Source organism: Argopecten irradians, chromosome 1, assembly GCF_041381155.1.
Source record: "Argopecten irradians isolate NY chromosome 1, Ai_NY, whole genome shotgun sequence".
NCBI classification, from domain to species: domain Eukaryota; kingdom Metazoa; phylum Mollusca; class Bivalvia; order Pectinida; family Pectinidae; genus Argopecten; species Argopecten irradians.
Window position 1 is genome coordinate 31,893,282 of NC_091134.1, and position 27,622 is coordinate 31,920,903.

General features: G+C 32.9%; 1 protein-coding gene across 4 annotated transcripts in view; it reads right to left on the reverse strand.

Moving 5' to 3' along the window:
• Window positions 1-2,978: 2,978 nt before the first annotated feature.
• The window catches only part of LOC138324303 (rab-3A-interacting protein-like), a 54,350-nt gene continuing 29,706 nt past the window's right edge, over window positions 2,979-27,622 (reverse strand). For 3 of the 4 annotated variants that reach the window (XM_069269387.1, XM_069269383.1, XM_069269393.1), the window contains 9 exons: window positions 12,464-12,662; window positions 11,765-11,860; window positions 11,329-11,406; window positions 10,853-11,107; window positions 10,039-10,167; window positions 9,476-9,555; window positions 8,885-8,984; window positions 8,093-8,159; window positions 2,979-7,003 (listed from right to left, as the gene is read on the reverse strand). In XM_069269387.1, coding sequence (XP_069125488.1) covers window positions 6,933-7,003; window positions 8,093-8,159; window positions 8,885-8,984; window positions 9,476-9,555; window positions 10,039-10,167; window positions 10,853-11,107; window positions 11,329-11,406; window positions 11,765-11,860; window positions 12,464-12,662 — 1,075 coding nt within the window. In that variant the 3' untranslated portion in view covers window positions 2,979-6,932. Of the gene's footprint in view, window positions 7,004-8,092; window positions 8,160-8,884; window positions 8,985-9,475; window positions 9,556-10,038; window positions 10,168-10,852; window positions 11,108-11,328; window positions 11,407-11,764; window positions 11,861-12,463; window positions 12,663-18,393; window positions 18,444-27,622 lie in introns of those variants that run through there. The other variant, XM_069269399.1, reaches the window with a different exon arrangement.

Below are 27,622 nucleotides of genomic sequence, written 5' to 3' on the forward strand. Positions count from 1 at the left end.
CCCGTAGCGAACTCTTGACCTTGACATAATCTCTGATAACATGGCATGGGAAAAGCACGCGCAATGTCACGATCTGTCTGAATAACAAAACGTGAACGATGTACAGCGTACGGTAATGAAGTTATGAGCGTTTAAACTTCGTTCCAAAAAATTGTTTTTTACGTCTGTGACCTTGACCTTGAACATTTTTGTAAAAAATCGAACGTACATTTCCAGATCTTATGTACATTCATAACATGTCCAAAGTTGAGCGTCGTACCTTATTCCGTTCCTGAGATATCCTGCTAACAAGATTTGTGGAAATAAAAAAAAAAAGAAAAATAAGAATAAGAAGAAAAAACTGATAAATCAAGAATAAACAGAATAAACCACAGTCTTTCAAAACAGTCGTGCGCTCACCACAGATGAAAACAGGATTTATAGATTGAGACTTTGTCTTGAAACTAACCTAACTACTATGACATTTTGCTTGGTAATTTTTCAATGTTTCATTTTGTCTACTCCAGTATCAATATAATGCACTAAACATAACTGGTAAATCCAAGAAGATTTAAGGATAAATAATTAAGAAAGATATAGACGCATTAAAATACCATAGTTAATAGATAAACGTTAAAGGATACAAAATTATTTATTAAACACATCGTTTAAAATGAAACATTTTCACATTCAGAAATATTATGGCACTCATGTAATTGATTCTTTTGATATCGCATATAATATATTCCTTTTGGAACTACATCAATCTGGCAGAGACTAAGTTTCTCAATATATCTTTCAATGCAATATATTTAGATATTTTAATACCATTCCTTTAATGATGTTTAGACTCGTTATATGTAAAAGTATGTAAAAGTGTAATTGGGCGCCTGTAAAATCCAGATATGAAGTGTGCCTACTTCAGAATAATCAAAATTTTATCGAGGCTATCTTGTCGTTTATAAAGAATCAGTTGCTATTCATATAAACATGTTCTAAACAGCAGAATTTATCATAATTGCTTTTATATTAAACTCCAGGCATAGTGTTTGTAAAGGGTCTTTTTGAGTCGTCGTTTTGGCGTTTTATTTATATAGCTGTGTTTAACAATATACTAATATATTACTAATACTTAACTTGGGACATTAACATCCCATTACCTTTTAGTCGTGTAATTAGAAAAGATAAATCAAATTAATTAATTATAAACAAGTACTTGTTACCTCTTCCTAGACACCATTACTTAGCTGACTGCAACTAACATCTTGTTCTTGTAACTGATTGTTGTCCGGTTGTGCTATATAAAAACTGGGATAAAACTTATAGGGTACCTAACTTTTGCCATTGAATATTTAGGCTTGAAGTTTTTCGGAATCCAATAATCAAATATTGTGCTTTCAAGTTGAACAGATTTAATGAAGAAACTCGACAAATTAGAATGAGTAGGTGTTCAAATTTGTTGTCCGCAAGATTAAGATATTTCAATTTTCGAAGACCGTGCATTGAAAACGGTAGATACCATATTCTATATCCCTGGAGATTTAGATAAGTGTTGTAGCTGCCCAACATCATGAGGTACTGTTTCAGACACTTTTCAGTGTTTCAGTTTTCTGTCGGTTATCAAATTTCTTTCTTGTACTGGTAAAAGTCAGAACACTAATACGAATTCTATCCAGATTTAGTTGCAATGAAAATGCAGCGGGATAAATAATCACTTTTGCAAAAGTTAACCATACAGACACCAGGTGGTACAGATTTAAATGAAACTCCTTTGTTGATGCAAAATCTGTGTTCAAGCTGGAGACATATTATGGTCGACCTCGTGAACCCGTGTTCAGTTGTTTTTTTTTCACAAAATGTGCTTACTGTTATGTTTCCACCATTTGCTTACCGCCTGAACTTGACAAAGATGTTGTCGACATTCAGTCTTCTGAGGCAAGTTTCACCATCTTCTTGTCTTTCAACTCGAATTGTCCAGGCTCCGTTATGATGGGTGTTGTCACCAAAAGATATTTAAAAACAAGAGGCCCAGAGGGCCTGTATCGCTCACCTGGTTTGTAATGCCAAGTTATGTTCTGAATACAGGTTCATTGTTACAATCCATGCAGAAGTCTATGACTAGTAGCGGTTTAAAGATTTACCTCTATTTCACCTATTGGACCCGCCCCTCCTGTCCCCGGGGGGACAGAGTCAAAATTTATACAAACTCTATTCCCCTTTTCCCAAGGATGTTTCTGGCCAAATTTAGTTGCAATCCATGTAGAACTGTATGACTAGAAGTGAATTAAAGATTTACCTCTATTTCCCCTATTGAGCCCCGTCCCTCCTGCCCCGGGCGGGTCAGTGCCAAAATTTATACAAACTCTATTCCCCTTTTCCCAAGGATGTTTCTGGCCAAATTTGGTTATAAAAAACATTCTGGGGCATGTATCCACCATCAACTTTTCTACCAATCCAAGAACCTGACCAACATCTGCTTATGGTAAAATAGTTGATGATAGAATGCCCATACAGCTGGAGCCATTTCCACTGTTGACTTTGGAATGGAGGGTCTTTTTATCATTGATGCCTACCTCCAACCTGACCAAATCTGTGTTATGTCGATAACAGACACTTCTGCACTTCTGGAGTAAATGACCAACCTGACCAATGCAGCTTGGTGGGTCTTGTGAATAATTTATTTGGCAGTTATTCATGTCGTATATTTTTTCGTGGATGCACAGCTATATTTCGCGCACATTTTACCTTCAGATTTGTTTTCCTGCACATGTTGTATCTTTTCGTCGTCATTTGTGCTTTTCAAATATCCTATCGTCTTTACGTCTGTCAGTCAGAAATCTTGCTATCGCTTCAGAAAGTACTAAAGTCGTTCTCAAATAGTTCCTTATGGTCCTTGATTACCATAAATCTCTCAATGGTGAGCACAAAAATAATTATGAGATCATTTGTTTTTATCTTAGTTGAAGCTAAATGTGTAATGATGAAAAAAACTTCAGAAATCTTTCTTGTAAAATTTATTTAATAAATTCAATATTTTACAAATAATGAAAACGAACAATCATTACCTATGACATTAAAAAACACAAATGAACATCACTTAACAGATTTGTCTGGACATTCGATCAGGTATTCAAAATAGTTCAACAGAGTACACTTAAACCAAGAATAATGTAATTCATGTGTAAATACAGGAACAACCTACTCCCATACCACGAGAGTCCACTAGTCAGCCAGTTTATTACCTATCTGACATAATTCTGCTGACCATGAACATGACAAAAGTTGTTTTTTATGCAAAATCTCTAACAATGTTGGAGTGAGGTAAAACCATGCTTGTGGTTATTTCTGTTATTTAGATCTCCATCTCTGAAAGGGAGAGGGAATAATAGATGGATGAAAACTCAGCATTCATACAACTTTAATTACCTATTTTTGAGGAATGTAAAAAGATAAAATACTGAAAACATCAAATCACCCCATACAACCCTGGTATTTATTTGAATGGAAATTTTAAATATATGCTCACATGAACCTTACACTGCAATAAGTGATAGCTACATAATCATTTTCTGACAACTTAAGATCATATTAAGAACCTTAAGAGACTGTGACCTGTTTGATATACCGGATTCCTACAACTAGTTTCATCAACTATCCATGCAGCCATTAGGTCAAAATGAGAGAAAGGTAGATAACTCTTAATTTATTATCAGAATGTACCTATATGCTAGTACTTTTTGTGTGAATAGCATAATTGTTCAGTTCACAACAGTACAAATGTGTCAAAATCACATTCACATGAATGTGACAGATACAGAATAAAAACGCCAGGCAAAACAAGGTATAAAAACACTTGACTGTGAAACAGCAACCATATTACTGGCCATCAATCTAATCCAGCTCCAGTATGGATTTAAACATGTGAGGTTCAAACCTTAAATAAACAGTACATGTAGTTAGGTTTGGTGCTGTGCATGAACAGTGATACATTGTTATAATTCAATATTATATTCCACAACGAGTGTCAACAACAAAGGCTGTAACAACCAATAAATCATCTGGTGTATATAGCTGTCCTTATCAATACTGTTCATCTGTAGGTACAACCCAATAATTAAACTGGGGTACGTGTTTATATAACAATGGGCAATAATGAAACTTGGCCTTTAGGTTAAATTATATCAATGATAACAGTTCTATAAAAAAAGATGTCATATGCATTTACCAATTGTTCTTTTTGAAATGGCACAACTCAATTAATGTAAGAAAATAATTACTAAAATTTGCATATTTTATACCAGTAGATGAGCTTTCCATATTTGGCACAATGTTGTAATATTTTTCTTCTTTTTCTCCCTTCTTCAGTTATAATTTATCAAATAGCCCTTTAATGTCATGAAATGAAGCTGTAACATTGAATAAGTCTCTTAAATAAGGCAAAATTACATCTACAAAATCCTAAAAAATTCAAGATGATTTATTGTAGGATGCCTCACATCCTACAATAACTGTCATTGCTGTCCAGATTGTGTGGACATTTTTTATTATATCATGCAAAGTCATCATTCTTCTAACTTGAAGAGTTATCTTCTCCTGTTGGTTACAGTTATCTGCCCTTGTATGCCTCAGATTTACCTGCTCTTGTGTGAGTTTACGTTAATCCAAAATTTGGGCTTCTTTGTCACGTATCAGCTCATTAAAAAATATTTCCATACATCTATAGATGTATCTGTCATCTCACTGTAGAAAGTTTTTATCACAACCTACTGTCAAAAACATGAAAAATATATGTCAGTGAAAGAAGTCTTATTACATGTTCCTAATCAGTTCCTTACAAAAAAACTTTTGTACACCGTTTATGGCACTGCATGAAGTTAAGTCCTGAATGAATGCTCGATCGATCATACTGAGAAACAGTTTTAAAATTATTCACAAAGGTTTAAAAAGATTTCTGAAGAAGCTTGAACTTGAATAGTTTATGTTATAGTTAATATACCTGGTGAAGATTTTAAACGGTTAATAAAATTTACAGGTGGACAAATATTGCACTTTGTACTAATTATTTCATACTCATTGCATCAGTGGGCCATCACACGATTTGATTAAATATTTATATATATATTTATAGAGATTAAATAATTTTAATTACAAAATATACAAAATTTAAATGTCATTAGAGTAAGCGAGTTTGTGACTTATACATTTTTAGATGGAATTTGATTAGGGAGACCACTTTTAACCACACTTTAATTTAGTGAATAGATGTTTAGTTGACGATTTCTTTTAAATTTTAACAAAATGCAATCTCTATAAAAGAAAAAAAATCAACTATGTGATTGAAAAGTGAGGTTGATTTTGATGACTTTTCAACACAATACCTCTGCTAAATAAAAATCAATTGTAAATATAATTGTAAAAAGAATTAAACTACCTCTAGAAACCTTTAGTAAAACAGCTGGTGGTCTAGCTTCTCATAAATCTAACAAATTCTCCAATTATTTCATTAAATCCCTTCTAATATCAGTATTCATACAATGGAGTGTTAAATAAGCTATGCTTAAAAATGATGAGCTTAAAAAGAGAAAGTGGGAAATTTTGATTTAGGAATGAATTGATTTGTAACTGTATAGAGTCTAACATTCAACAATCAAACAAAGAAAATAAGATTTTCTAAAGATCATACATATCATAACCTTGAGTTTTACTTATCACTGTGGTGGATAAAAATGTCAACAGATATATACATATATATATATATTATATATTGATATTGATGTATGTAATCTATGTACATAGTACACATGAGCATTAAAGATTATGTACAAAAAATGATCAAGTGCTCAATATCTACAAAAGCCCCTGACGACATGGACTGTGGGTGATACAATCAGTGAAATTCAAGGAAAAAGCTGTCAATTATTGAGTTACATGAAGTAACTTGACCGTTACAGTTGTACTGTATATGTATAGAATCAAATATTTCTTTAAACTTATAATGGCACTTCACTACACCAAAATGTGCTAAAGGTATATTAAGTAATGAATTAGTGAAAGTTTGTTATTTACTTTTATAACATTATGAATTTCTCATATAAAATAATTTGGTTTTGAAACATTGCAACAGACTTTAACATTAAACTCTGAACTATAAATAGGTTTTGTAATTCTAGGTTTAAACCAAATTAAAAGTACATGTACTTTACAATGGTTGTGTTTTGATATTTAGAGACAGATTTGTAGCAGCATTTTATATAAATTAAACATTTTCTCACATATTTGTAGTATATACTATAAACATGCCCATCATGTTGCTCGCACACTAATACACAAAATTAAATATATACAAAGTATATTTACAAGTTGTCTCCCTTGGACTACAATTACGTTTATACACACACAATCAAGAAACTCATTTATTAAAATTTCTCGGATAGCACTGCACATCCAGACAAAATTCTGATTAATATATTTCTTACACATTTAAATAGTACCCTATTCTAATACACACTCATAATCTACCATGCATACAAAATCTAATAAAACTTGTTCAAAACTTACAAAACATTTATCACATTACAACTGTAAATTGTAATGTATTATAAATAAAGCCGGTGATTTACTGTAGCTGAAACTTTAAATATACTAGAAAATGGACTTTATGAAAAATGCAATTTATCAGCAACTTTAGATGGAACACAAAATAAAGGATGAGTTATCTCCCATATTTAAGTCAATTTGTATTACAAGCCTTGTTAACTTTCAAGAGAGCTGAGCTATGGTAGATATACACCATTGAATTCTATTCTAAGTCCTTGTCTATAAAGCTCTATGTTGTAACTAAGTTAGGTTTTAAGGTCACAGCTGTAAGATAAAAATATGACCACTCTCTCTTCACAAACATACACCACACATTACTGGCAAGTTTAAACTGCTATATAAAACCAGGACTAGGATCACGAGTAGCCAAGCCGCGCGAGCGCCATCTGTTTTCGTAGACGGGAAATTTCATAATATGCTTCTTTATCTGGAAAAAAAAAAGTCAAAACAATTTTTACTAAATTTAACACCAAGATATTTAGGATATGTACAATTTATTCTTTCAAATTATTACCAAATCTACTTCAAGTAAAGAGAGAGTAATGAACTACAGGTAAACCTTTTGAACTGGAATTCTCGCAACTCAAAGACTCCTCCTACCCTGGTGTTGGTTATATAACTAAATATAACAGCAGAATTCCTGTAATTACTCACATAACTCAGACCTATTTGAATTCCCTTAATTACTCGCATAACTCAGACCTATCTGAATTCTCTTAATTACTCACATAACTCAGACCTATTTGAATTCCCTTAATTACTCACATAACTCAGACCTATTTGAATTCCCTTAATTACTCGCATAACTCAGACCTATTTGAATTCCCTTAATTACTCACATAACTCAGACCTATTTGAATTCCCTTAATTACTCGCATAACTCAGACCTATCTGAATTCTCTTAATTACTCACATAACTCAGACCTATTTGAATTCCCTTAATTACTCGCATAACTCAGACCTATTTGAATTCCCTTAATTACTCGCATAACTCAGACCTATTTCAATTCCCTTAATTACTCACATAACTCATACCTATTTGAATTCCCTTAATTACTCACATAACTCAGACCTATTTGAATTCCCTTAATTACTCACATAACTCAGACCTATCTGAATTCTCTTAATTACTCACATAACTCAGACCTATTTGAATTCCCTTAATTACTCACATAACTCAGACCTATTTGAATTCCCTTAATTACTCACATAACTCATACCTATTTGAATTCCCTTAATTACTCACATAACTCAGACCTATCTGAATTCCCTTAATTACTCACATAACTCAGACCTATCTATTAAGAATATATGAAGTTTAGCTGTATTCCAAACACTAACTTTCTTTGTCTATGTAAAACAGGAATAAAATACTGTGGTTATAGGCATCAGTGATATTTTCCATGTAATTTCATCAAATAGGGTTGGTGTAACAACAATGTTACTTGAGTAGATCAACAAAAAACATATTTTAACAAATATAAACAACATTACAATAATACTAGTGTATACTCACCTTCACTTTTAACAAGTCCTTGATGAATGTATCTGATGTACGTATAAAAATCACAAACTGATGCTATCTGTAACCACAAAATAACAATATTATAATTTGTATCAGTGAAGAATACATTGATTACACAGCAGGGATCTTTTAACAATTAGGTCATTATGTGACAACGTACACATCTAGTATATAAACCCTAAAGAATTACCAGGTGATGAACTTATATTGATATTCTAAATTTTTTCTGGTGATATTTGCAAGATTGACTCATCAGTATAATAACGGAGAAATTATACAGGCTAGTGAGGTTTATGAAAACAATAGAACAGCTTATCCTATTTCTACAGTTCTGTTTTATTATATAACATCTTACCTATTTCTACAGTTCTGTTTTATTATAGAACAGCTTATCCTATTTCTACAGTTCTGTTTTATTATATAACAGCTTACCCTATTTCTACAGTTCTGTTTTATTATAGAACAGCTTACCCTATTTCTACAGTTCTGTTTTATTATAGAACAGCTTACCCTATTTCTACAGTTCTGTTTTATTATAGAACAGCTTACCCTATTTCTACAGTTCTGTTTTATTATAGAACAGCTTACCCTATTTCTACAGTTCTGTTTTATTATAGAACAGCTTACCCCATTTCTACAGTTCTGTTTTATTATAGAACAGCTTACCCTATTTCTACACTTCTGTTTTATTATTGAACAGCTTACCATATTTCTACAGTTCTGTTTTATTATATAACAGCTTACCCTATTTCTACAGTTCTGTTTTATTACAGAACAGCTTACCCTATTTCTACAGAGCTGAGATATGGAGTACCAGACTGTATCCTCTCCCAGCTTGATTTTGTAGTTACACAGACGGTTGTTTTCTGTGAGACAGCACCTCCTGTGGACAAAAGAAAGAGTATATAAGTAAAAACAGGTGAGTGGAGGTCCATTGTTTCAAAGCCATAGTATCAGTAGGGATCAAAGTAAAATACATTGAACATTGCTATTCAAAGAAACAGATTCAATGAAAATACAGATGAAGATTAAGAGCAACAGCACCAATAAATTTGGATCAAATTATTATAAAAACAGTATGATGACAGAATGCATATTAAATTATGCATTGGTACGATATTAGCTACAGATAATTGGTAACTGTGGTAACCTGTACATTATGTACCATAGAAACCAAGTCCAGTTGTTATAGCAACAGATGAGACTATATATATAGTAACCATGGTAACAGATGGAAGGTTACCTCAGTAACAAGTTATGTCTATAGTTACTATATCTAATAATAACATCTTGCTACCTTATAAGAATGTCGTGTCTACAGTTACCGTAGTAACCAGTAATGTCTGACTACACAAACAAACCATCAAAGCTTACCTTGGATAAGAACTGTCCCCTGGAATGGGTTCTATTGTTAGTGTGTTGTTCTCTACACAGTCTTTTACTTTTTCGGACAACTGAAAAATAAATACATGTACAACATTAACAATAAAATGGCATTCTTATGTTCACAGAGTATATATTCTATTGAAGTATCTATTGGTTGTTTTTTAAAATATGCCTTCTTTGTCCATATTCTATTTATACAAATTATCACTTAAGAATATTTTCAATATAAAGATGAAAATATTTCACTGCCATGCAAGAATACAAATTTCAGTTATAATAGTGTGATTTAAATAATTTTGAACAATCATCAAACCATTTGTTTTAGAAGTAGCAGAAGTCATTTAACAGGCCTATCCTCTAATCAAGTTGTAGTGTTCCTGCTGTGACCTTGACCTTGACCTGTTTATTAGTATATACAGAAGTGACCCTGCTGTGACCTTGACCTTTACCTGTTTATTAGTATATACAGGAGTGACCCTGCTGTGACCTTGACCTTTACCTGTTAATTAGTATATGTACAGGAGTGACCCTTCTGTGACCTTGACTTTTACCTGTTTATTTGTGAAGTTGAGACAGGGGCTGATGTCCTCTGAGTACATCCTTGATAGGAAGCCGGTGTCCTTGGACAACCTTGGCGTTTTTCTCCACATGATGAACTCCTCAAAGAATACAGGATCAATCTGTCAACACCACAGACATGTTTTATGTTATTAGCATGTGTTGTTAAGACAGCTTTACATATTACCAGAATGAAAATTTATTGATTCAGAACTTAATACATATGTATTTCCTTATGAAATATTTTTCATAATCATGAGATATTTTTGCTCCTTTGATATCATGAAGAAACAAAAATTAATTTATTTTTGGTTATTTATTCATTTATTTTTTGTATTTAGGTCAAAACCTAGCTACCTGGTAATGTTTTTATTTAAGAGTTACCTCCCTTACATAAAATTGATTTTTCACATCCATGCACTAGTACCAATGTATCACAAGATCATTATAGATATTAGACAGTCAGATCTAATTGATCAGGCCAAAATGATCTACTGAACTGGACACTATAATATAGGTCTAGCCAATGATATGATAGAGGTACCAGCAGTGATATGATTTAGACCTCAGTGATAGGACAGAAATAAAGTATCCCCCGATGACACCACTGACCAGCAGTTCTATAATGACCAGGCTTTTAACACTCGGCTAATGGACGCCACACACTTAAAACCGAGCCTGTCTCATGGGAGCCTAAGCCTAAAGCTCATCCTGGTATTTATACATTTGTACATTGATATATCTGTATCAAATTGCACTATTAATAGCAATACAGAGGCTGTGATTAAGACTCTAGTTATAACTTACATCACTACATCGGTCATTCTTTGCCTCCTGTTGGGCCTGAACTTCCTGTCTGGCTTCTCGAGTGAACTCATGGTGACTGGTCGACCGCCGATGTGTCTTCCAAAATGGTTTAATAGTGGTCTTTTCTTTTTCTTTCTTAGCAGGCTCGGGTTTGACTGTGTCTATCTGGGGATGCAAGTGTTTGTTTGGGGAACTGGGGGTGGACGTCAGGACCAGCTGTTTTAGAGCCACGACTTCAGCCTCTAGGACCTCAATCTAGTAGAGACAATAATGCTGATACATAACACAAGATACCAAAAGTGTGATGAATTCATAGGGTACTGTTGATTAATTGATTCAATCAACACCAATATATTTAGCAGAATTGTATATGCTGAAAAACTTGCTATAGTACAGTGAAACCAAATTTATAGCAAATGTAAATTTAACGTCTTGGGATACCAGTCTACTACCAATGCAAAGCAGATTATATTCACCTTTTCTGTAGCTTCCTTCAGCAGTTTTTCAGAATGCATCCTTTTTAAATTGGCTTCTTGAACCATATTGTTTGCTTCCTGAAAATGCATATTAATCCTATTGCTTTAACAGAACAATGACAATTCCATTTGTTTTCATTTCTAACACAATCAATTTGTGGATAGTTAGTATTTTTCCAAAATAAGAAGGAAAAAATGAAAAGAAATTGTACATGACTATTATTTCAATTAAAACTTTCAGAAATGCCTGGTATATTGAATCTACCTGACTTAAAATAATAATCATTACAAACATGAGTTAATATCATAGTCATGATCAGTCCTTTCCTACAAAATTTGACAACAGCATTGCACAACTACAGATGCCTCTTGAGTAACTCATATGCAAGAAAGACAAACCTTTGCCAAACTTATCACACACTTTTATTTATCTCACCTCAAACAAACAGGCAGTAAGTTCCTCTAGCTCCTCGCCCATCTGGTCCCGAACTTTTGATAGCTTCTCACACTCTTCATCTCTCAGCTTCAGCTCCTAAGGACAAACAAATCATCTTTTTGTCATTGTTGTCATCTTCATCATTATTATAATCTTTATCAACACTAACAACAACCAATACTATCATCATCTGCATCATCCTAATCATCTAACCTCTCACTTCTAAACACCTTATTGTATATACCGTAAATCATTTATTTTCGATGGGTTCAATTTTCGTGGAATATAAAATTCAAATATTTTTGTTGGGATTTAAATTTGTGGGATGACGTTACAAGGTATCTTATTTCATGTGTGTACTTTGAAAGTGATTAATTTTAGGTGGGGATGTAATTTCGTTGATTTAGGCAAAAAAAAATGAAAACCACAAAAGTTAAACCCCAACTAAAATAAATTATTTCAGACTATGTTGATTGTAAAATTCTACATTTTTCTTAAAGATTGTTATGCCATCTTATTTCATTTTTGACATTATGAAAATATTAGTTTGACCCTTAATGACCATAACTGTTGATGAAGCATCAAATAACATAAACAAACAATCAAGCAAGTATCATCATCATTCCAATCATCATCAGATTTAGGTAAACTTCCCTTTTAGAAGTCCAAATAAAGATAACATTTGTTTAATCTACTTACATCCTGGGCTTTCTGTAGCTCCTCCTGTAAACGTGAGAAGGCGTGTTCTTTTGCGTTGGCCATTGTTTGACTGCGCCTTCGTACAGGCTCATTGGGAAGGATCTCGGACATGGCATGTCGCAACTCCCCGCGAGCACGTACGTTGGCCTGTCTCAGCTCGGTCGTGTCACTGCTAACATAGTTGGTCTCATTGTCAGGCCTGTAAACAAAACAACTTATTCAAGTTATCAATGCTTGAATCATTTCCTCAGGTTTCAAGGATAAAACAATTACTTTCATGAAGTAAGCAATAAAACTTAATGCTGCAATAATGTGTATGAATAATAGCTAAAAACCATCTCATGGTGATATATGCATCATGCCATAAAATGCTAGAGAATGTAGTAAAATATTTAAAACAACACTGCAGTTTGCCATGCATGTTCATTGGCAATCTTAAAATTTATATCTGGTACTCTTAAAATAAACATATATAGTGCATCATATTTATCATCTATTTCTATTGTACTTCTGTATTTAACATTGCAATATCTTTGTCAGAAGAATCATATACCGTATATATATGCCCAGTAGGGCTGAAAACGTTAGCGGCGAAACACTAATATCATGAAGGTTTATTTCTTGAAGAAATATATGATATATGTACAAAGAACATTTTTTTAACATTCTATATATACATATATATATATATATATGTGGTACGTGATCATGAGTTCAATCTTTGCCATAATGATCAAGACCATTTTTTACTAAAATCAATAAGTATTTAAATGAAAATGTAAACAGTTCTTTTATACATTGATTTTATACAGCAATCCTGATGAAATTGATTCGTGTTCATGCATGTGTAACAAAGTGCATGATGGATTGAATTTAAACTCCCCAAGTGATCTAATTATACAAGAGTAACTTTCAGGTTATCCAGCCAAGAAAAGATCTCTCTAGTCAAAATGTATAAATACATATAACTTCAGCCCTATCCCTAATGTAACAGTAAATTACAATATTCTACAATGCGTCCCGACATTTACATTCCATTTTCTGTTGGTATTGACAGTGTTATTGATGTCAGCCTCAGGGTCACCACCATAAACCTATCTAAATGTTTTTAAAGTTCTATACCAAATGTAAGTATAATTAGGCCATCAGTGCTGTATGGCAATTTGTACCTGCTTAAATATGTATAGGAATACAAGCCACCACATCACCAACATCACGACATCCTGGTGTACAGCATATATACTCCTCCTGGTGTATCACACAGACTGACGTCGCTCTAACCCGACCCCTAGCCCCTGTAGGTGTTAACATCGCTACACCTGAACCCTAACCCCTGTGTAGGTGCGAATGTGGTCGTGAACTGAAGTAACAGGTACCTAATTTTTGCCTATAAGCCATTTTCTACCTGGAAAGCAGCCTGACACATATCTGGTAATGTTGATCTGTGGTGACGTCCAAACCTAATGTAACGTTACGCCTGTAACATGTGTCCTGAACAACCTTTCTTATAACTGTAATTAGCTTCGTGACATCACATGCAATTTTCTAGCTTTTTACATGTCAAGTAATTCCTCAATATTTACAGTAGCAGTAAGCCCTCAAATTTTTGATCATTTTTGTTTCTCTCACATGAGTCATACATTCACATGTTAAGTTCCAATTAAAACAATAGCACTCATTGAAAATAAATCTATAGAGAAATCAATTTATTGCCAAAATACCAATTGCAATAATTAAAGTTACAGTGATGAAATCAATGTTACATATATCAGTTATAGATAAAGCTGTATTATCATACATTCATACAGGTATAAACATATATAAACTTTGGCCATAAATTCGTGAAATTTATGGGTAATACAACAGGTCTTTTCATTTAATTTCATTTTTTAAGCCCGAGACTTTGCTGACGGCAAAATTGCAGGTCAAGTAACAGAACATGACAACCTAACTTACAAGCCTGTAGCTAGGAAAGATGATTAGTTACATTTACTGGATATATCACTTTACTCAGTGCATGACAGAGCCAGCTAAAAATATCCTATTGTACAATAGATCGAGCTCCACCCATATGTGATGATAAACCTTTAATGTACCTCACAGAATCAGGCTTAGTGACACAGTATCATGTGTACTCTATATATCTCTCTTGTTCTTGTCCCCTATCCATTATTTCGCAGTCGAAATTATAAGTGTGGATAATCATTAAATATCCTCATCCTATCATGTAGCCTACAAGTGTTAAATCTAGACTAAATTTATCTGCATTGGTAGTGTATATAGACTCCATTTCCAATACTTAATCTGTAGGTGGTGATGACCCCTATCTCATTAACTGCCCGATTATCAATCACACATTGCCTGAACTACTGAAGTTCTATACAGTTAATCTACAGGTGACCTCTACATCTATGACAAATTAGTTTACTCCAAGTGCTGCTAAAATGCGCATCTAGTCGACCCCTGAAAATTTCCCTTATGGTTAATTAGCAGATTCAGAGATTCAGAAGTCAAATCATCATTTTCCAGAAATCTGAAGGGTCAAAACCTATTACCCGATACAAATACATGTACACATGTGCTTCAAATCCATAGAGTCAAATCTGGGGTTTTTTTTTGAGTTAAAAACATACTCTCAGGGGTCTAGGTACTGGATGCCCTTTAAGTGCCTTATATTATTCCTACATCATAATTCATCAATACAAACAGAAATCATATGACCATGTTTCAGAAAACCATACATTCACCTCAGAAAGATTAACCATGCAATCATCTCCCAAAAAAACAAGATCTTGACTCGGAAACTAATTATGATCATGTCCCTAAGATTATCACAATCATGCTTATACAACAAATTATCCTGCAAAACATGTTTTATCAAAATAGGAATGAACATGTATTTCTCAACCCCAATCCAGAAAAATTAAGGTGCATTATAAATTTGAAGCAAATTATTATTTGGAATCTTCCATAATAAATCACTATTTGTGATTTTAAGACTGAACAGTTAGTACTTTCAGATATCAAAGAACTTTAGCCTCCTATTGTCTACAGCATATACACAGGATGGTCTCATGGTACATGAAATTGCTGACTATAGAATCCAATAAATAGCTTCTATATAAACAAAACCAATTTTGAACTAATTACCCCTAGATCAACCTTTAAGCCTGCATGGATCTGCAAAGTGTTTTGCACCCATGGTGACCATACAGATTCGTATGTGGGACCAGTCACTTCTGAGGCCAAGATAATGTAGCATTTGATACTCAGTGATCAGAGCCATGTCAATCAACTATACCCATATTATACAGATCTGTAGACATGCACAGACCTACATCCATGTAGTTAACTTCCTTCTGTACCAGACAATCCAGCACATTTCCAAACTAATCAATAAGCACTTTGAAGAAAACTTCCCTCACTCATGAAAAAAAGAACTAAGTGTTTGTACGAAAACTGACATTTGCATAAAATTACTTCATGTACAACCAGAACCCAAGAAAAGACTAAAAAATGTCTAAAACATAAGTGTATATCCGTGTCTATATGACATCTGAGGACAAGAGGATCATGTGTACTTCATTTGATCATCATAATAACATCTTTTAAAATTACTCATCCCAGTTTCAAGCCTGATTCCAGGATATCCTTATTGTAATTTACACCAATGATTAAGATCACACAAGATATATGATATAGGGTCTTAGACGCCATTTAATTTACAGATATATAGATATAAATATATTGGCTTAGTGAAAACTTGAACCAAAACTCAATCTGTCCTTTTAATTGGTCTAACAAAATTCCCATCATTCACTGTCTATATACAAAGAATCCTTTCATTAATACTTTTCTCGATCTTTCTGTCTTTTATATTAAAGACTCTACCATTGTCTTCTTCTAAGATATGCCATTAATTCTTCTGTCTTCCACTTAGGCTCTAGATCTACCAGCCTCTGCCATCCACTGGGACTACCAGCTTCTGTCCTCTATCTGACTTCATCCTTCTGTGTTTGACCAATATTCCACAATTCTGCCTTCTACCAAAACTCCATCATTATCTCTATGATCTATATATCTGGACTCCATCCTTCGATCTTCCACAAAGATTTTCCATCCAGACTCCATCCTTAAGTCCTATAGTGTACTCTGGAACTATTTTATCCCTTGGTTTGGAATACTTATTTGTTTAATTTGCCTGTCTAGCCATGCAATGTGAAGCTGCTTACAAAATTGCTATGTAAGCTAATTATACATTGCGGTACAATATATCCCACTCATCTAATTATGCAGATTGTGCCCTAATTATACTGTGGGGACGACATGGCCTACTTCATGTCTGCTAACAGTATTTGTCCCTTCAGCCCATGTAGTATTTTCATACAATTATTGATCGAGTCCTTATAACCATACCACCCTTCTTTTACACATTAAAACAAATATCATACACTTAACTGTTCACATATATTTCCTTATTCATCCATATGCCATGCAACGCCCCACGTGGCAGATACAATGTAGTATAATTCTATACCATAAAAGAAATTTTTTTTCTATACAACAGTAGATTAAACTATCTCGACACCATGAAATAATAGGATTTTTTTTTTTTTTTATTAAAGCTTGAACTGCATCTCACTAATACATACACGGTTATGATATACGGTTGATCATAACTTTAGTATATTCACTGGCTCAAACATCTAATTAAAGCATTTGCACTTTCAAATATGTTTATTTATTAACGTAACGTACCTTAGTACCTTAGTTCGCGATCGGTTGGAGAAACCATGCTTCCTTATAACAATCGCCATGCATGATCAGTAGTCTCGTTCAACCAGATTCTTGTTGACTACGACAGACATGTGCGTATCAAGCGTCTCGTTGAACGAGACATAAAAGCATGCAAAGTCGGCGTGCAATGACTACCGCAAGTTTCGTACAGTATGTAAGCTTAGGATAAAAAAGATACTTGCTACGTTGTTTCATTGCTACTTGAATATGCATTAATTTCTGAAATGTTATCAAGCTATTCGCCGTATAGATCAACAAACAGGGAGAATTCTCAAAACACATTTAGGTCGAGTGAACGCATGGCTTCATCACCTGCCGCCATTTTCGAATTCATATGTGTAAAAACAACATTACTAGTTGATCGGCACTTTGAAGTTTAATCACGATCGTAAGTTCATTTTGCCAGGCAAATGTACGTAAATTTGTTTATTATTTAGGTTCAGAATTGTAGACACAAATCCAATCCTGTTTTGTAGAATCTAATAGCAATTGATATCGATCGTTTAGCTGTTTCTCAAATATTCACGTGTCGATCTAACGTAAACAAGAATCTAATATTGGAAATTTTTTTGTTATTAAACAATTAAAATCGATTTACAACTTCGAAAATAATTACTTGTTGTTCGTTTTAAGTGTAAATAATTAACATATTTATCAAGTAAACGAAACGAAACCTATTTGCCTATTCACACATATGTGTGGGGTCAAACGGAGGTGCAAAATGTCATCTCCGCCTATTCGAATACTCCGGTTATTTGCATATTTTCTTCTGGAAAATGACCTATGCAAATAAGCGGAATCCTCTGTATATATTTCCCCTGGGAAATCCTTTTTAAACAATTTGTATTGCCTTAGCTTCCATTATTAGAATGTATTGTTTCCATGAATATTTCATAATATGAAAAAAAAAAAATTAATTGCATTCAAATAAATACTTCAAGGTAATTCATTTTTACATCAACCCTCGGTCTATTAATATCATCACTGAATGTGGCGTATATGTAATTATCAACTGACGCCAATAATGGACCAAGATGTCTGATAAAGATTCCAGCTTCTGCTAATTACTAATTAAAGACATCAAGAAATTTCAGGTATAATACACTAATACCATCTGTGTATATATAACTTACCTAATCCTGAGAGTAACAATAGCAGTCATCTTGATGATAAGATGAAGAAAAACAAAGTACTGAAAGTACTAAATGGCTCGGTCTGAATGATTGGAGGATATATTTCTAAAGTCAACATTTTTTTTGGACAATAAGAAATAAAGTTTGCTAGTGTTCCTTCCAGTTTGGACTTTTGAGGATTCCTTGGACACCAAGGTGTTAAATAAGAAACATATACTAAACTCTTAGGAGCCCATTCTAATATTTCCTATGGTGTTATATGCCAAATGACTTTATAGCATCTTTAACCTTTTCCTTGTTAATTTGATGTCAATTAAAATATCCATTCTGAATTGCTATTCTCATTAAGTTCCTGGGACCAAAGTATCAGTTAACAAGTATTGTTTTGCAGCAGAGACAGACAAGAGGCATATTTTTCTATGCCAAAATGTCTTAAATATAGAATATGTCAGTCCTCAAGAAGACTTATCAATATAGTCATACCATTTCTGAATAAACTGGTCAATTGGTCTACTTTTAACAAGTTTTTGTAATTAGTCTTTTGTAAAACAGCAAGTTGATTGATATATCCAAACATGATTTAAACTAGCTCTGATAAAATATCTTAAACATCTTACAGCCATTTAAACAAGAGCTGTCGGAGAACAGCAAAGCTCGCCTATTCAGAAGAAGTTGTTGTTCAAGTATTTACTATTTAAACATGGAAATATGACAAATTAACAGACTAAAAAAAAACCTAAAGGGCCCCAAATTGGTTGTATTATCACGTTCAGCATCCATACACATTAGGAAAATAAAATCATAAACATTTATGATGACTTAAGCTTAAACAATAGACAAAATAGAAACTTGCTCAAAAACTTTAACGTGAAATATGACAAATTAACAGACTCAAAAAAAACCTAAAGGGCCCAAAATTGGTTGTATTATCACGTTCAGCATCCATACACATTAGGAAAATAAAATCAGAAACATTTATGATGACTTAAGCTTAAACAATTGACGAAACAGAAGCTTGCTCAAAAACTTTAACGTGAAATGGGACGCCAACGCTGACGCCGACGCCGACGCCGACGCCGGGGTGACAACATTAGCTCCCCCTATTCTTCGAATAGGCGAGCTAAAAACGTCTGGTCTATTTTCATGTTAAGTATACATTATGCCAAAAAGTAATCATTCTACATTTTATTCCAATATCAATTGGGTATCTTGTTAGCTCGCCATAAACCATGAATTGTTTTATACACTTTTTTAACTTGAGGAAATTACAAATGATTTTTTCTACAATATTTGTATTTTCAAATCCCCATACTTCTGATGAGTATAATAAAACTGGCATTACAAGTGACTAAAATATTTTCAGTTTAAAATCAACAGGAAGGGATACATTCCTTTGTTTCTTAAAAATAGTAGACACTGATTTAATTGTTTGTTCAGCAGTTTTTTTCCTTTTCTTTAAAAACGCTACCATTATTGTTTAAAAAATATACATAGATATGTATACCCTTCTTATCAAAATAATTCTATATCCCATAACGTAAACTGGTGTTGTTGGGCCAATTTACGTTTTGAGAATATTACAACTTTTATCTTTCTGATATATTAGATTATAATTTCCATGTAATGCAATAATGTAATGCAATATTATTCAAATCCGTTTAACATTTGTTGTAGAACAGTGTCATCGCCATATAAAATGATAAAAGTTTGGGATACATTTCAATATTATCTGTAAATAATTTGTCAATAGTTGTCAGACAATTAACATTCTTTTTCCGCCAGATAAGATTCCAAGTCATCAAGGTATATTGAAAATAGGAAAGGAGATATAAATAAGGTACCATACTGTGCATGTATATGTTCAATGTAAATTAACAATGTAAGCTGATCTTGCAGAATTGCCTTACAGCGTTATAATAAATGCAGTTGTCTCATTACATTGGATATAATTGATTTAAGGCAGTTCATGTGGCGACCGAAAAAGGTAAAATCACCATTTTCAGAGTGATCAGAGAAGATTGATAGTCAAGGAGGGAAAACATAAGACAACCTGTGTTATGCAAATTAATATCTAATTTATTTTGAATAAAGTATGCCGAAGATGATGATTAGTGTATTATTAACAATAATCTTAATATGTTTTCTAAAAATATTAACAACTAATGTCATATTGTGTTATAAATTTAATGTTTTATTTATTCTTTTTATTTCAAGCATGTAGATGTCATAGAAAATAAACAAACACCAAGTATATGCATATTAAAGTAAAATTCACAAATCACAACACTAATGTGTATTGTATATATGGAATGAAGATGATGATGGTAATTATTTGGATCAAAAATGTTTACAACATTAAATGTATTATATATATGGAATTTGAATATGATGATAGTAATTATTTTCATATAAAAAACTATTACAGTATTAAGCTACCACAGTTGAAAATGATTTCTTTCATTTTGTTCACACATTTTTTCTCCTGGACTGGTTCCAATTGAAATGATACTTGCATGTAGACATTCTGTACAACATAAGAAAACAATAAATGTATTAACAGAGTAATTACCGAAAAGGCTAATACCATATAATTAAACATTTTTTTTATAAATAACAATACAAGTTTAGAGTAAATATTATTGAAATTTATTTTCTGTTGTTCTTTAGTCCTCCTGTTCTTTAGAGTTTTGTCCTTCATAAATTGATTGTAATACAGCAGTTGTCATATAATGTATCTGATAATGTGCACACAGAAGTATAAGTATATGCATATGCATGTGTGCATGGGCACGGTGATAAGTTTATTTTGCCGAGTAAAAAGTTCAAAGAACTAGTATTGTTCAAACAGTGATCGTGTAGGCTTTTGTGTGATTGCATTTGTAAGGGGTGTATCTCTGAACGCCAACATTTTGGATTTAGCTGTAGGGTAGTTTGTTGTGACAGTGGTTATAGTCTTTTTCCTAAAGGCAGACCCAATGCCACAGGTAAATTTACCTGTAAAAGTTACCTGTGTTGATACTTATCTAAGTGTATATTGATTAATTTTCATTTCAATAAGTGTTCATATTTAATATCAGATACATATATACATAATATATGTTTCTGATAATATCTATGAAAATATAACAATAGAATCTATGAATGAAATTAAATTAAATTCACAATGATTTTATTTCAAGAATTTTAAAGATTTCCTTGATATATCTAAAATCTCTTGTATAAATCTCATTAGATTTTCAATAGATTGATACTAAAATCAAGCAAAATTCTTTGAAACTTATTTCACATGGAAGTAACTTTACCATTCAGTAATATCAAAGAAAAAATCCAAAAAGGAATTATCTTATTTCAACTTAGTGTAACACCAATTTGATTAAAAGTTTGAAATAATATAAGCCTTTTGCCTGTTGAAACGTGATTTATTTCCACAAGGTCTTCCATATATGTCTGTTAAGTGACCTTATATACATATATAGTACATGTACATGTAACATCTGCGTTAATAACCTACCAAAGAGTAAGAAGTGAATTTATGTCAAATATGATTTCCAAATTTTACTTGTACTTGACTGACCTTTTTAAGTTAACAGAACATACAATATATTTTGAAAGTTGCATTAGGATGCATCATTTTATCATAATTATATAATTTTTCCTGCTTTCGTATCCTAAGATGGGTAAATGTACATGTACATTTGTATATCATTATAGCAAAAGAGCACCCAATAATTAAACTGTTGTCCGTTAACAGCGCAGTAAAATTATATATTTTTGTGCATGTTAGAAATAACATATAAATTTCTTTCCTATGGTTGAATTTCGGTCAAACATTGTTACTAGATACAAATTGGTATATGTACTATAATCTTTAAACAGAAAAAATTAGAAAACTGTTAATTTGGTATTCTGAGCACTAAAAGTTTGCAACATTTTGAGAATTACAAGACCTTCAACATATGGACTTGAAATAATTTTGCCAGTCTTGCAACATTAACATCTATAATGTGTATTAAAATGAATATGGTTAAGACCCTAAGTAACAGTCTTCAATCTCATTTCATTTAGTATTTTTACATTATTAAGTGACTTCTAAAATATTTTGTATCAAAAATACATATAGAGCATTAAACCCCAATGATATATTATTACCAATGTTTATAAAACATCATATATGTGTGTTTGTGTCGGCTTCAATAGATTACCAACTCAAACTATAATCAACAGGTCAAAATTTCCAACAATATTAATTTAAACTTTTGTGATATTGTTTTTCTCCACTCATTTTCTAACCAAATACTTCACGGTGTACGTCTATGCGATAAGAGAAATCATGCGCAACTATGCACGGTCACAAGAAATGAAAGTTGGCTAAGAATGTAGCCCTACTGGAACTCCTATGTCAAAACAGAATACTGTTACATTAGAATATACACTGATCAAGAAACCTGTTTTTCTGATAAAATTGAGATATGATTTGTAAAAAAATATTTCACCTGGAACTCAAAATGCATCGTTCTTAATAATCTACATGTAGCTCCATATTAATTCTTAGCATATTAAAGCACTGATTATCTTTGATTAATAATTTACGTTGTATATAATACGGAATATATTGAAGGAATTTTTATCCAAAACCCACTAATGTTACCTATGATACTGATTGAAATACAGGTAAATCTCAAGTGACTTTACAGGTGAAAATAAAGACAGCTTATATGAAACAGTATATAATTGCCTTCCTATTGTTTCCTAAAACAACACCTACCTGTTGTTGCTAAATATGTTGGCGTTAAGAGAACACCCCTTTGTAAGACTGTGCCAGGTGGTAGAGATTAGTTCCGCTCGAGTGATCACACAATGCAAGTGAGCATCGGGAGTATGTTTATGTAAGTTTTAATTACTAATCTCTGATGATTGTTGATAAAATATAACTCAGGATAATTGCTTAACATTTAACCGTTTTCACCACGTTTGTTGTAGATTGAAACAGCTTTTTAAGTGCCGTTGTACGGAAGAATTATGAAAAAGAAATCGGCATTTTCATCGATCTACAAATGAAGTAGTCCAAAAAATCTCACGTCGAGTTATACGAACATTTTATGTATGATTTTTTGTCATTCGGACCAAAAATACTTCGTTAATTACGTAGTTTACTGAATACGTTATATATATTATCAGAACGTCAAGCTCCTGTAGGCCTACATGTGATGAAAGTGGCTAAAATGTTTTTAGCGACAACCTCTATACGTGCTTTAATATGTATATATAATCTGATAATGTATACATATGCTTATAAAAATTATCGATAATTATGGATGTGGTAAATATTCATACCTTATTAACTGCCGTAAGTTGGAAGATTACGCCAGCTTGGACATTTAGAAAATGTTCATCGTCTCTCACGCGCTATTTGATCAGTTTACAAAGTTTATCCTAAATTTTCTTAGAGTTGTCTTTCTTCCATTGTGGATTTACACGTACATGTGGCATAACGCAGCCGTGATAAACAAATCTCCATTTCGTCCTGAGATTTATTTGCTCCCGAACTAATATGATTCAAATTACAAAAATCATTATTGTAAAAATTTTGATGTTTGAGGTGAAACATTGATTTCATTTTTTCCGTTGCGGGATAATTGTCACTAGTAGGGAAAAAACGCGTGGGGCGAAGCGAAGCATTTTCGACACGAAACGTCTTCATGCATTGTTAACAACATTTTCGGGACGGAAAGTCTAGATACATTGTAAACAATTCAAGTGAAAATTTTCCAACCTAAGATCATTTGGATAGTGTATATGGTAAGGATATGAAAGCAGTTATCTGCTTCTCCTATTTCAACATTACAGATACGCTTATTTCAGTAACTTTCATATTCAAAATTTGCTATTTAAAATTCCCGGTAAAATCAAAGTTGTTGAATACACTGCCGTTAGGAGCGCTAGTATCTGCGAGCAAGTTCTAAGCCAATCATATTGAGGAAATTGACTGAGAGAGAATTTTGCAACCACGATCACAAGGGCGAGGTGATCCTCGCCAAAAACAAAATCTGTTGCCACTTCCTGTACACGATTCTGAAGTCCATTTACAAATTGTCAACAGCTGGTCAGTGGTCAAAGGTCAATGTCCTTATTTAACAACAAACTTATGAAAATAGACTTCACCCCCTCGACTGGTCAGTGACATGAAAATTGAATTTCCAACCAAAACGTTTCATTAAAGATATGTTAGTTTATAATCCTTTATGAAACACCAATCTGTGTACGCCTGCTACTTAAGTTACTGGCTAAAAGCCAAAGAAAACAGATTGCTTAAAACTAAGTTATCTCTTATGATGTCTGCAAAAACCTTTATCAAATACCAGAAAGTTGTTATCAAATGGCTATACACGAACAGTTTTCACTGTTAATGCAATAAATCTTCTGATTAATCATAACAAACACGGCCAATGACACCCCGAGACAGGCAGTTAAAAGTTAGCCAGGGTCACGACATGATGGAAAATCAACAATTAGAGGAGTGTTGTAAGGAGAACAATAAATGAATACATACCTACACGTCTTCTAAGACCAGACAATCGTGTACACAAAGTGCTACTATCCTCCTCAGGGGGAGTCTTATGATAAGTGAACGCTATGTTATGGTAGAGTAAAATAACATCTGTATTCTCTGTCACAGAGTTAATAGCTACTGACAGAATTCATACCCCCCCCCTCCTCTGTGAATTAATATAACTATTTTTCTGTAAGACAGAATTAATACCCTCTTCTTTCATTTAGAGTGTCCTCCTTGTTTCTCTGCAGTAGAATTAATATACCGTATTTTCCCTATTAAGAGCGCCTCCTCTAATAAGGGCGCCCCCACGTTTTTTGCTGAAAAAAATCAACTAATTTCATACAATTTTTGTGCCAGATTGTGACGATTTGTCTCTGCAGACGCTAATGAAATATAGTTTTACATCAATCTGATGCCTAACAGATATCTAATCAGCTTGTATAAACAATAAATTTATTGCACTGAATAACTTGCCAAGTATTTACACATAGAAATAGCTAGAACGCCATGTTCAAAACAAAACGTGTCACTTGAATGTCCCACACACGTGTATGGATGAAGACTAACTGGCATCAACATTTTAGCGATGTCTGTACAGGTTTTATGAATACTTACTGTATATCTATGATAAAGGTTCCTAACTAACAGTAATATTATCATTTATAAGCATTTTATTGTGTGCTCTTGTCGGTATTCCCCATCTGCCACAAAACGAAAGTAGCGATCGAAAGCACCGTCCGCCATTTTGTGTACGCAAGGTAAACAAACAGGCTAGCATGAAATACAAAAATTCCGTGAAACAGACATATTTAACCAATGTTTAATACTTCTAGTGCATACATTTCTTCATTATTATGTAATTTCAATACTTACTTGATCATGACTTCAAAACGAAAGTTGGTTATCATAAGTTTCAGAAAAATACGAAACTAAAAGCAAGATGACTATAGTCTGTTTCAGAAAAAACATCTAAAAATGGTCTCGAATAACCGCGCCCCCCTCAGTCATTTACCCGCGCCCGGCGCCCTCTGCAGTAGAATTAATATATCCCCATCACCACCAGTTGTAAAGACTTACTGTTTTGTGTATAGGGGAGACTTGATCAGTATTGTACCATATGCTAGGATATCTTTATTGAAGTGGAGACATTCTGATAAGTACTATTAACACCTGTCTCTGTAGATACAGATAATATATACTACTGATGATCAGGTCACGTGTAAGAAATAACGAATGGCTGGAGTTGCACGTTAGGATGAATTCATAAGGTCACACAGTATTATATTCATCAACCAACAATTTCAACATTTGCAAGCTTTTTAGAATAAGAACTGATAACATTTTTCAACTTTCTTATTATACTGCTCTATGAAGTTAGTTACAGAATCCTGAAGGTCTGTAGTGCAATGTTTTATGTATCCTTAAAATTGGCAGTAAGTTTCTCTGGAAATTGAGCAATGGCAAGTCTGTACTGCAGTGGTGGCATTGTGTTATGCCATCCTGATCCTGATGCCATACATATTTTCTTAGAGAGATCTCCAATGTATAGTTTTATGCTAAATAAGAAATCTATATATTATGAAAGTCAAATACATTCACATGCATTCCTTGCACAAATCTTGGCGATCATGTATAAGAAAGCAAGCTTTGATTTAAGGATTCCTTCCTTATAATGGCACATCATCAATAGAAAACACCAATATCAGAAGGAACAATTGACAGGCCGTAATAATGACCACCTAACAAAATAAATAATGATTTGTTCAACACAACAATAAACATCTGATAGTATATGTACAATATCTTTAGTTCTTCAGATCTATCTGAGTGCACCAGAAAACAACTCTATGTTCTAGAACAGTCAGTAATTGTTGACTGTATGTACCGTACGTTCCTGAGGGCACCGGTACCATAGCACATAGGTGTATGGTCTAGATATATGAGGTGTGACAATTAAGTATGAAATGGAAGTGGTTACATTGTCTAGCTCATCAACTCCTTTTCCACACACTATTAGTACTTACATGGTACATTCCACTTCAGAAATATATACATCCCATCCAATATATAGCACCAACTGTTTTAACATCCAGGAGGAAACTTCCTACATCCTCTTAACCCTCCATAGTACGAATAGCACACACAAGGAGAGAAACACATTCCAACATCAGAACACTCCGTATAATTATTCCATAAATTATATAAGTTAATTAAGTCATCAAATTCCTGTATAAATCTGTGTCATACTGAAGGGCTCATTTTCATAATAAATTAATAGCTCCTCAACACTACTACAAGATCAGAGGTATACAAATTACAACCTTGACCTTGAACAATTTAGATATTTGTAACAATTTAGGGAATCTATAGGCACTTTGACCATTGTATGGTCAATCATCATTGATTCATTGATTTTTTCTTATTTTGACTATTCTTTCACTAAGTCTTCTTTTTGGTAACAAATAATAAATAGCCAATCAACTATGGCTAAAAGCCATCAGCCAATTTTCCAACATTGAGTCTCAAAAAGGAATACAATATATGCAGTAAATTCAGTATCAACAATTAAAACCTTAGGATAAGATATTTGAAGAAACACATGCATTAGGATCTTATGTAGAATCCTTCAATTTTCAAAACCATTATTCTGGTTGCAATTGGTCCCAAAATATGTAC